The sequence below is a fragment of the Gadus morhua genome, chromosome 13, assembly GCF_902167405.1.
Source record: "Gadus morhua chromosome 13, gadMor3.0, whole genome shotgun sequence".
In the NCBI taxonomy this organism is placed as follows: Eukaryota; Metazoa; Chordata; class Actinopteri; order Gadiformes; family Gadidae; genus Gadus; species Gadus morhua.
Genome location: NC_044060.1, coordinates 3,738,677 through 3,750,505, shown reverse-complemented (window position 1 = coordinate 3,750,505; position 11,829 = coordinate 3,738,677). Strand labels below are relative to the sequence as shown.

General features: G+C 50.7%; 1 protein-coding gene across 8 annotated transcripts in view; it reads right to left on the bottom strand.

Annotated features, from left to right (window-relative positions):
• Positions 1–11,829, bottom strand: part of nav1b (neuron navigator 1b) — a 99,158-nt gene that overhangs the window by 15,748 nt on the left and 71,581 nt on the right. For 7 of the 8 annotated variants that reach the window (XM_030375158.1, XM_030375163.1, XM_030375160.1 and 4 more), the window contains 11 exons: positions 11,158–11,763; positions 10,572–10,616; positions 10,247–10,410; positions 8,798–8,971; positions 7,865–7,917; positions 7,684–7,707; positions 7,136–7,213; positions 5,344–5,352; positions 4,182–4,265; positions 1,275–1,407; positions 767–888 (listed from right to left, as the gene is read on the bottom strand). In XM_030375158.1, the coding sequence (XP_030231018.1) occupies positions 767–888; positions 1,275–1,407; positions 4,182–4,265; positions 5,344–5,352; positions 7,136–7,213; positions 7,684–7,707; positions 7,865–7,917; positions 8,798–8,971; positions 10,247–10,410; positions 10,572–10,616; positions 11,158–11,763 (1,492 nt within the window). The remainder of the gene's footprint in view (positions 1–766; positions 889–1,274; positions 1,408–4,181; positions 4,266–5,343; positions 5,353–7,135; positions 7,214–7,683; positions 7,708–7,864; positions 7,918–8,797; positions 8,972–10,246; positions 10,411–10,571; positions 10,617–11,157; positions 11,764–11,829) is intronic. The other variant, XM_030375161.1, reaches the window with a different exon arrangement.

The following is an 11,829-nucleotide window of genomic DNA, read 5'->3' as shown; positions in this document are numbered from 1 at the left end:
GACATCGTCATCCCGAGTGTAACTGTATTGAGATGTCAACAAAGAATGTTCATTTATAATATTGTGACTCTTATTTTTGTTGTAATCTATGTTACAGGGCCCTGAATTGCACACTCAAGTCTCTCTGTGGGAAATGCCACATTAATTATGAAGGAGAAACCGGAGCCCGGCGGCCATAACAGCTAATCGATAACTCTGAGTGTCGGTGAACCTATATCCAACACCAGAGAGATAGGGCGCTGATCGGATTACGGCGTCGCAGACTGTCGTCTGGCTGTCTCCTCCGGTGCTCAGCATTACTGATACCGTCTGGGCCCTGAGACAGACATCCCCACCGTGGCGTATCTAATGTAATAAGCCCTACTTCCCACCAGTTCTGCTCAGAACGCAGCGTCTGCAGCCCTTAGCCCAACGCTCTGAGTGATAATTGGGGCTACGACTCACAGGGGCCCAGCACTCCAGAGGGTGCACCGCGGTGATTTCTTCCTGTCGCGCGGGTCTCGCTTCATGACCTCACTTCATCCCATCGACCGGTCGCGCGGACAGCATCAGCGATTGACTCGAGTAATGCGGCGCTCCGCGCGATATTAGCTTTACACCGTTAATTATTTAGCACAGATACGGGACACGTTCGCGCGTCAACGCATTTGGCTTAGACGGGCACGTCGGCGTTTGAGTGTGTATCGATTGTGAGTGAGGAAAACGATTTGGGCTGTTTTCGGTATAGTGTGTGCGTTCGGACGGTTGGCGGCCATCTTGTCCTCACCCAGCTCTTCTTCTTCTTCTTCTTGGCCTCCTGCTCCTTCAGGCTGCCCATGCTGGAGTGGCTGGTGATGCTGTTCAGACTGGTGATGCTCTCCGACGAGTTCTCACGCCTGATCTCCAGCTCTGCCCAACACAACAGTATAAAACAAAAACTTTATCGTCTATCTAAGCCTGGAAAATTGTCACACGAAAACAACACCACACAACTTTATCCCCAGGCATCGACAAGCTCTTTGGAAACCAGAACAAAGCAGATTGAATTACCAACGAGAACAATAAACCTAAACTTATGAAAAATCGTTTTCTATATTTATACATCATCCCTCATTAGAAACACAAATCAAATTCACTTGATGTAATCTAAATCCATTGCTGTTCGGTATTAACAAAGTAATAAAGTAGTAAAAAAATAAAGGAAAAATGTAATAATATCTCTATGGATACACAATGTTGTGCAGTGAGGCAGAGCTTAGGGCCGGGGTCATAGGTCATAGGTCATGGGGGCCCACCTTGCGGGGCCATGTCCGGGTGGCTCAGGGCTCCCTGTATGATCTCCTGGGCCTCCGTGTTCTTGGTCTTCAGGATCTCGATGGTCTCCTTCAGCTCGCTGAGCTCAGACTCCTGGAGGGGCGACACTCCGGTCTGCAGGGCCACAGGAACGAGACTCAGAAAGGGGGTCAAGGACCAGGACTCAGTAGAGGGTCAAGGACCAGGACTCAGTAGAGGGTCAAGGACCAGGACTCAGTAAGGGGGGTCAAGGACCAGGACTCAGTAGAGGGTCAAGGACCAGGACTCAGTAAGGGGGTCATGGACCAGGACTCAGTAAGGGGGGTCATGGACCAGGACTCAGTAAGGGGGTCATGGACCAGGACTCAGTAAGGGGGGGTCAAGGACCAGGACCCATTGGGGGTCAAGGACCAGGACTCAAAGGGGGACCAGAGGGTCAAGGACCAGGACTCAGAAAGGGGTCATGGACCAGGACTCATTAGGGGGTCAAGGACCAGGACTCAGTAGAGGGTCATGGACCAGGACTCAGTAGGGGGTCATGGACCAGGACTCAGTAGAGGGTCATGGACCAGGACTCAGTAGAGGGTCATGGACCAGGACTCCTAGGGGGACCAGAAGGACATGGATCAGGACTCATAGGGGGACCAGAAGGACATGGATCAGGACTCATAGGGGGACCAGAAGGACACGGATCAGGACTCATAGGGGGACCAGAAGGACATGGATCAGGACTCATAGGGGGACCAGAAGGACATGGATCAGGACTCATAGGGGGACCAGAAGGACATGGATCAGGACTCATAGGGGGACCAGCAGGACATGGATCAGGACTCATAGGGGGACCAGAAGGACATGGATCAGGACTCATAGGGGGACCAGAAGGACACGGATCAGGACTCATAGGGGGACCAGAAGGACATGGATCAGGACTCATAGGGGGACCAGAAGGACATGGATCAGGACTCATAGGGGGACCAGAAGGACATGGATCAGGACTCATAGGGGGACCAGAAGGACATGGATCAGGACTCATAGGGGGACCAGAAGGACACGGATCAGGACTCATAGGGGGACCAGAAGGACATGGATCAGGACTCATAGGGGGACCAGAAGGACACGGATCAGGACTCATAGGGGGACCAGAAGGACACGGATCAGGACTCATAGGGGGACCAGCAGGACATGGATCAGGACTCATAGGGGGCCGAGAGTACATGGATCAGGACTCATAGGGGGCCGAGAGTACATGGATCAGGACTCATAGGGGGACCAGAAGGACACGGATCAGGACTCATAGGGGGACCAGAAGGACACGGATCAGGACTCATAGGGGGACCAGAAGGACATGGATCAGGACTCATAGGGGGACCAGAAGGACACGGATCAGGACTCATAGGGGGACCAGAAGGACATGGATCAGGACTCATAGGGGGACCAGAAGGACATGGATCAGGACTCATAGGGGGACCAGAAGGACATGGATCAGGACTCATAGGGGGACCAGAAGGACACGGATCAGGACTCATAGGGGGACCAGAGTACATGGATCACGTCTCAGTAGGGGGTCGGGAGGACATGAATCAGGACCCAGAGGGGGCCTGGAGCCTCAGTAGGGGGTCGGGAGGACATGAATCAGGACCCAGAGGGGGGCAAATCAAGACCCAGCAGGGGAGCGGGAGGTGCAGAGAGACGGGCAGGGGGCCAGGAGGACATGAATCAAGACCCAGAGCAGGAGAGACGGGGGCAGGGGGTGGTCCGCGTTCCCCCACGCTTTAGGAACGGGCCGAGCTCTGTGCAGCGCGGCTCCAACGAGACCCCCGGGAACCCAAGGAGGGGGAATGTGTGTGTGTGATCTCTGCTGAGGGCCCAGGTTATGCAAGGCCGCACCCGCTGCCCCCACCCGATCTACCCCCACCCGAACTACCCCCACCCCATCTACCCCCACCCCATCTACCCCCACCCCATCTACCCCCACCCCATCTACCCTCACCCCATCTACCCTCACCCGATCGAACGTTATGGCGATGCAAAGGGCCTACTACTGTACCACTGTATGGACTTCATCCTAATTTGTATTAATTAATTCATATTTGAACATTTTAAGTGGATATATTTATTTAAGGATTTTTTTTTAGAGACAGTTTATTATACTGCCTATAGTCTATAGTAAACTACAGACTAACACAACTTGTGTTCTAGATAGTAAACTACAGACTAACACAACTTGTGTTCTAGATAGTAAACTATAGACTAACACAACTTGTGTTCTAGATAGTAAATTACAGACTAACACAACTTGTGTTCTAGATAGTAAACTATAGACTAACACAACTTGTGTTCTAGATAGTAAACTATAGACTAACACAACTTGTGTTCTAGATAGTAAACTACATACTAACACAACTTGTGTTCTAGATAGTAAACTATAGACTAACACAACTTGTGTTCTAGATAGTAAACTATAGACTAGCACAACTTTTGTTCTAGATAGTAAACTATAGACTAACACAACTTGTGTTCTAGATAGTAAACTATAGATTAACACAACTTGTGTTCTAGATAGTAAACTATAGACTAGCACAACTTTTGTTCTAGATAGTAAACTATAGACTAACACAACTTGTGTTTCTGGTTAAGACAGTAATCTATAGACTAACACACTGTGTTATGGACAGTAAACTATAGACGAACACACTGCACTGTGGACAGTAAACTATAGACGAACACACTGCGTTGTGGACAGTAAACTATAGACTAACACCTTGTGTTCCGGACAGTAATCTATAGACTAACACACTGTGTTATGGACAGTAAACTATAGACGAACACCTTGTGTTATGGACAGTAGACACTGCTAGACTATAGACGAACACACTGCGCTGTGGACAGTAATCTATAGACGAACACACCTTGCTCTCTGAAGAGTCAGACAGAGTCTGGAGGCGGGCAGTCATCAGGGCCAGACTCTGCTCGAACGCTGCTACCAAATTAGCCTTCGGGGGAGAGAGAGAGATGGAGAAGGGGAGGGAGCGAGAGAGAGAAGACATGTACAGTGTAAGTCAATGACTGTAATTATGGACATCACTGTCTGGGAGATTCATGGCACATCAAAATACTGGCTTCCTCTCCGTCGGCAGAGAGGGGTGGGTGGATAATATAGAGAGAGAGAGAGACCGAGAGAAAGACGAAGACAAAGACAAAGTGAGAGAGGGAGACAGACAGACAGACGGACAGACAATAGATTCTAGATTCTATTGAAAGCCTGTGTTGTTGCATTTTAAATTCAATTCAGCATCAGAGAGAGAGAGAGAGAGAGAGAGACATAGAGAGAGAGAGAGAGAGAGAGAGAGAGAGAGAGAGAGAGAGAGAGAGAGAGAGAGAGAGAGAGAGAGAGAGAGAGAAACATAGAGAGAGAGAGAGAGAGAGAGAGAGAGAGAGAGAGAGAGAGAGAGAGAGAGAGAGAGAGAGAGAGAGAGAAGGAACGAGAGAGGCGAACAGACAGACAGACAGACAGACAGACAGACAGACAGACAGACAGACAGACAGACAGACAGACAGACAGACAGAGAGAATGTCTGTCTGAACATTAAATGGTAGTGGTTAGGCTTTGGCACGGCCTATCTTGAACCAGATGGAGCATCTTAGACCCTTATGGAAAACACTGCCCTATTGTTGTTGTTGTTGACATGCCTGCTTTGATTACTGCCCACATCAGCATTCTCAATATCTGCAGAGAGCTTTGCGGGAGCTTTTCAGACAGATTTCCCAGAGACCCAGTATTGTTTACATTTAATTTGCATAAAAGGATGTAAAAATCGTTCGAGCTACAGTCTACAGATCCTGCAATCAATGCTTCGAGCACTGATTGGGAAAATAGGCTAAACCTCACCGAACCACACGACACGCACAGGGCCCAGGGCCTTAGGGGCCACAGGGGCCCATGAGGGGCCCCAGGTTTGAGGGCCTGAGGGGCCCGTGGTCTGATGGGTCCGGGGGCCAGAGGGCCAGCCTGAGGCATGCGTCGGCGACAGAGACACACAGCACTCCAGAAGCAGCAGAGGCCTAACCAACCTGGCCCAGCTGCGTCCCCCATCATCCAGGAGGAGGGTGGAGCGGCGCGCCAGCGGGGGGCAGCAGAGAGTCCAGCAGAGAGGAGGAGGAAGAGGAGGAGGAAGAGGAGGAGGAGAGAGGGACAGGGGCGTTAGGGATGAAACCACTCATGCATATAAACAGTAAGGAAGATAGATCAACGCATTTCCCGTGTGTAGAGGCAGACACTGCAATGCACACACACACACACACACACACACACACACACACACACACACACACACACACACACACACACACACACACACACACACACACACACACACACACACACACCTTGATACACAAGTGGTTATATATACTGTACTGTCCCTGCTGCGACTTCCAGCTGCAAAGCCAAGCCATTTCCCACTGTTTTCCTTTTTCACTCCAGGTTAGAAATGCACAACATCATCAATCATTTTCATGCAATTGGCGGTCATCTCAACGCACCTCTAGGACACAAACGCCCCACGGAAGCGCAGGTAGAACATAACCATTGATTATAGATTGTAAAAACAACATCAAGTTTTATGCCTCCGCCAGCGGCGGACGGTACGGACGAGTAGAGTGGAGTGAGGAGAGGGGCGCAGGAGGGGGAGGCGGCGCAGGGAGACGTGTTAAGGGTGAGGCTTAAGATTCAGTGTGTGCTGAAGTACTGTTAGTTTTATGGTACTGCAGCAGCAGCAGCAGCAGCAGCAGCAGCAGCAGCAGCACGCCGGAGCCAAGGGAACGGAGAGAGATACGAGATACAGGCAGAGAGTCGTCAGCACAGCAGGGCAGGTCTTAAGAGCTCTCCCGCGGCGGAGTGGCCCACAGTTTATCTTTCATCGCTGCTCCTCACCCACTTGGGGATTAGAAGTGTGGCCAGAGAAGCTGAGATCGTGATCCTCACAGTGGTGATGGTGAGCACTTAACCCAGTGTTACCAAGAGTGGGGGTTCAGGGGTAACGAAGGAGGGGTGCAAGGAGACGGGGTGGAAGGGATTATCGTTTGACGTATTTAAGTGCGGGGGGGGAAAGCGGCTCAATCGCGGCTCAAAAGCACAGGGAGAATGAACCATTTGAAATGGTTCATTCTGCATGTAGCACAGAAGCTAGAGCGTGTCGGCCGGTAACCTGAAGGTTGCTTGTTCAATCACCGGCTCCTCCTAGCTGAGTGTCGAGCAAGACAACTAACTTTGACCGCTCTTGAGGAGCTGGCTGTCGCCCTGCATGGCTGACTCCGCCGTCGGTGTGTGAATGTGTGAATAAATTGGTGAACATTTGGCAATATTTTAAAGCGCTTTGAGTGGCCATTGGCTAGGAAAGATCACGTGTGTGTCACCCAAAAAGACATCTCTTCATGGATGGTGTCCCAAGAGGAAACCATCCCTTCTCACAAGGAAACACACAAGCCAGTCCGTTGAAGGCTCCTCCAAGATACACAGTCTGAACGATGCATTGGCTTCTTCTGTAGACCGGTCATATCGGTCATTTTACCACCTGCTACTACAACCGACAGAGCAGTCGGTTCAAGACAGTTAAACTATCATGTCAGAATGAGCAGTGGTCGTAAAAGTAAAATGACAGATGAAACGAGAGCTTACTAAATTCTAGTCGAGTGATCTCCCCAACATTAAAAAAGAAAATAAGTAAGATCAGGCATTGGACTTGCACTGCCGCCATTTCACCACAGGTGGTGCTATTTCTTTAGTTTTTTGGCAATTCAAAGAGGCAAAGGGCTGTTGGACAGCAGTATGTACGGTAGGAGGAGTTAGCGGTGGGGTACATACGTTGGCTGACAGCTGATTGGTCAGGTTGGCCACCTTCTCCTGGGAGGACTCCAGCTCTCGTCGTAACTTGCGGATTTGCTGCGAAGAAAACCGAAAATAAACTTTGCATAACAATAGCATAATCATTTTTTTTTTTACTACATAACGTTCCTTCATGATGCTTTTCTGTAATCTAAATATTTGACCTTTGCCACTTCGATAGGCTGAGTAAATTATTCTTAAAAGTGAAACTGAGCTGGCTAATACAGACTTGATGAAGCGTGGATGAAGAGCAGATGATGATTTTGTTCCCATTTAGTTTTTATCCAGAGCGACAAGTGCCAGGACATACACAATAAAATGAGTGCGTATAAACGGGGATGGGATAGAATGCATAGAGGGCAGATGGTGACGTCAGGGAACAACTGACATAAATCCAACATGTTAAACGAGTCAGAGTCAATAATGATGAAGGTGATCTGGGTAGTGATTGGTTAAACGGATGCAATGGAAGAGCGGATGATTGGACGATGACAGTGAGTTCATTACACCGAGAGATGGTACCTTACCTCCCCTTGAATCCTTTCCTCATTCTAGAGTAGGCATGGAGAGGAGGGGGCAAACACACAGGTCAATAGTACGGTAGGGCAGAGCTTCATTGCCAGTTAAGGTGGCAGGAGGCAACACCAGGTCATTGGGGAAACAACTAATTTTAGAAAAGCGATCAACAGTTCGGATGACTTCACTTACCGCTGAATAATTAGACGAAGCGTTAGATGCCAAGGACAGCACAGAGCCATGGACTGGAAGAACACAGAAAACGAAAAAAGGATAATTTACTAACATGTAATTATGCTTTAACATTTGACATAGCAATATTTGCGAAGTGTTTATTCAGTAACATGGATCTCCCAGTCTCTCCACTTTGCATTAAGCACTAAACTAATTTTCTGGTATCCCGTTTCCACTTCATCCAATGAGGAGAGAGAGGCAGGAAGCTGGATTTCACTGTTGACTGACAACGGCGGAACAGGGAAGGCACTGACAGAGAAAGGCAGCAGCTGGAGTAGAGAAAGCTGCCAGAAAAAGGTGACAGGATTCATGCAAGACACACGTTCATGTCAACAGGGGGAGGAGGGAGAGGAGGGCTAACTGCAAAATGGACAGGAAGTTAGCCCAAACCTACGGCATCGCTTACAGCGCCTTTGAGTGCACGTTTCACTGTTCGCGCACGTGTGTGTATGTACGTTAGCATGCTCACACACTTCTTCAAAGTACATATTATCGCTCAAATAGCGATGTAATATCCAAAAGTAAATGACAAATATAACGAGGTAAGTTTATACTACAGAGTGAGTCACATCCTCTGTATGAATCACTATAAAATCACTATTTCGAAAGCACAAACAGACTTTATGAGATTATATGATTCCACAAAGCTCCATTACGGACAGATTCTGTGCAGGATCAGAACGTGGTTGGCTTCCGTTGTTAACACTGTTTAACAGTTTTGTCGACGTTTCCGAGCGAACGTGTGTGTTTGTGAAAATTAGGGACGGAAAACGCAAGTTTCTGGTTTAAGGAAGACAATGTGTGCGTGTAAGTGTGCGTGCGATTTTGTGTGTGTGTGTGTGTGTTAGAGAAGAGACAACAAAATGGCTGCCAGGCCATGGCGGGCCTCACCGTCATCGCCGGCCTCCCGGAAGGATCCGGAGCGCATCATGCTCTTGGGCCGGTCGGCCAGGGACAGGCTGCTGCCCACGGGGGAGGAGCCATACAGGTCGTAGGCGGAGTCAGTGGGAGGGCCGATGCTATTGGACCGCGCGATCCGGGGGCTGGCACAGGTGATGGGAGCGACTGGGGGACAGCGGGGGAGGGAGGGGGGGAGACACGGGTTCAATACAGCAACAAGCATGTGCACACACACTCAAACAGACACACACACACACACACACACACACACACACACACACACACACACACACACACACACACACACACACACACACACACACACACACTCATGCAGACACACATATGCACACTAACCAGCATGACAAACATTTTACGTATACAAATTTAAGTATACAAATTGCCACACACACACACAATCAAGCAGACACGCACAGGTACACAAACGACCAAGTTCACACACAAGATTAACAAGCATGTAAATAAGAACATATATGACGACAAAATATGCACACACACACACACACACACACACACACACACACACACACATACACACACACACACACACACACACACACACACACACACAAACTCACAATTAACAAGCACCCACACGCAATCAAGCACACACACAATCAAGCACACACACACGCAAACACATACAGTGTTGACTCAGTGAAAGCTGAGTGGGAGGTTCCATAAGGTCGTAAATATAGCCCAACTTGAACTGGCATCGCCTCTGTGTCCAGACAACATCTAGAAGCCCACTAACTGAATCTACATGTGTGTGTGGGTGGGGGCACTCATCATATTTCATATCATCTATAACCAGGAGAAGATCTCAGGGCCAGTCTGGCTTCACCTCAGAACACATGTAATCCAATGTACTAATCAGGTCCGTATTATATTTGTTTACCTCGTTGGTTTCAATACATATTCCGGTTCATTCCTGAGACTTAAAAACATCACACAACCCGTCTCAACTCATCACGACCCTCCCTGATCCCCGGCTGGAAGGGCTGCGGTTTATCAACTGGTCCAGCATGCGGTGAACTCTGCCAGTGCCAGGGTTAGGGGTTCAGTTCCCACTGGGGCACATGTGCTCTTACAGCACGGTACGACACTTTGGATAACAGCGCCACCATCAGGCAGATATCGGGACTTGAGGAGTTCAGGGACGAACCGAATAACCAGAAAGGAAGAGGTGGTGGTGGTGGTTTGGGTGGGTTAAAACGGGGCTGGAGATGTGTGCAGGCCCCTGGAAGTTGCTGGGTTAGGCAGGATGGGGGTTCCCTGGAGGTAGGTAGGTCAAGCTGGGGTGGTAGTGTTCGTGACGGGCCCTGGAGGTGGGTGGGTTAAGCTGGGGTGGAGGTCTCCATGCCGGTTACTCGGCGGCGGTAGCGTTGGTGGTCGTGATTCGGGGCGGACTGGACTTACCGATGTTGGTGGGCGGGGCCTTGCCAGAGGACGGGTGCAGCAGGCGGGTGGGCGAGGGCAGCAGGGGGGGGCTGCCACTGTCCGTCATGCTGGCCACCGTGTGGGAGTGGCGCCGGCCCTGCTTGCCGCCGTCGCTGCTCTCTGATAGGCTGGAGCTGTAACGTCTACAGGAAGGGGAGGAGACGGAATAACAGAATGAGGCGAGGGATCATTGAGGAAAGTGACCTTCATATAGATGCACACTAGGAACTAGTTACCGACTATTTGACACAACCCATCTGGTAACTCACTAGTAACCAAGGGAGAGAGCAAGGGTTTGACTTACTCTAAGCCTCTCTTCGAGGGTAGGGTGTTCCTGTCCACCTGCAAGCTGTGAGAGAAGAGAAGACATTCAGAAGGTATTACAGCTTAATGTGACCATTAGATATTACAGCTTAATACGACCAAGGAGAAGACATTCATAAGATATTAAAGCTTAATACGACTACAGTCGTAACTGTAGCCGCAGGATTGAGGGCTACAATTAGAAACACTTTAACGAGTTCCGTCATTAACATGAAGTCATTTTTAGCCGACACTTTTACCCAAAGCGACTTACAAGTGAGGCCGTCTCCCATCAAAGCACACAGTCCAAATAGGAGTACCAACATATAAGAGGCTGCATGGTTTTAGGCCCAATCCCATTTCTACCCCTTACCCCTTACCCTTACCCCTCCCCCTTGTTTTGAAGGGGTAAGGGTAAGGGGTAAGGGGAAGGAGTAAGGGGTAGAAATGGGATTGGGCCTTAGACAGAGAGACACGCAGTGAAACTTCAGGAAGTCAAGAAAGGGAAATCAAGGTTTTGATTGGTAATTTTGATTCAATGAGACTCAACGAGTCAACCCAGCCAATCACGCGGGCCCGGAACCCACCAATCAGGGAGGTTGAGCGAGGTCCTGCTGCCCGCCCCCCAGCTCGCCCTCTCCTCGCGGTCGTGGCACTCGGACCGGGACCCCGCGCCCCAGGTCCCGGTGCCCCTCTCCTCCCGGTCGTGACACTCGGACCGGCTCCTCTCGCCCCAGGTCCCCGTGCCCCGCTCCTCCCGGTCGTGACACTCGGACCGGGACCCCGCGCCCCAGGTCCCGGCGCCCCTCTCCTCGGCCCGGCTGGCGTAGCGGCTGACGGGGGGCACGCTCATCTGGAGGGGCAGGGACTCCATGCTGCGGTGGACCCCCGACAGCTTGGGGTACAGCAGGGGCGAGGCGCCCAGGCTCAGGCTCTCGCTGGTGTAGCAGCCCGGGGAGTCCACGTAGAGGACGGGGGCGGGGCTGGGGGTGAGGCGGTGGTGGTGGTGGTGGTGGTGGGGCACGGTGGGGGAGGTGGCGGTGCGAGAGCCCGCCAGGTCGGCCAGCTTGGAGTAGGGCGGCACCTTGGGCGGCAGGTCCTGGATGGTGATGCACGAGTCCAGGCTGTTGGAGTTGACCTTGTCCAGGTGGGCCAGACTGGGGGGCCGGCCCAGAGACTTGGAATGGAGCATCCTGTGGGGGGGGGCGGGAGATAGGACAGAATACATTGATCATCAAGGGTTAACACATAAAGGATAA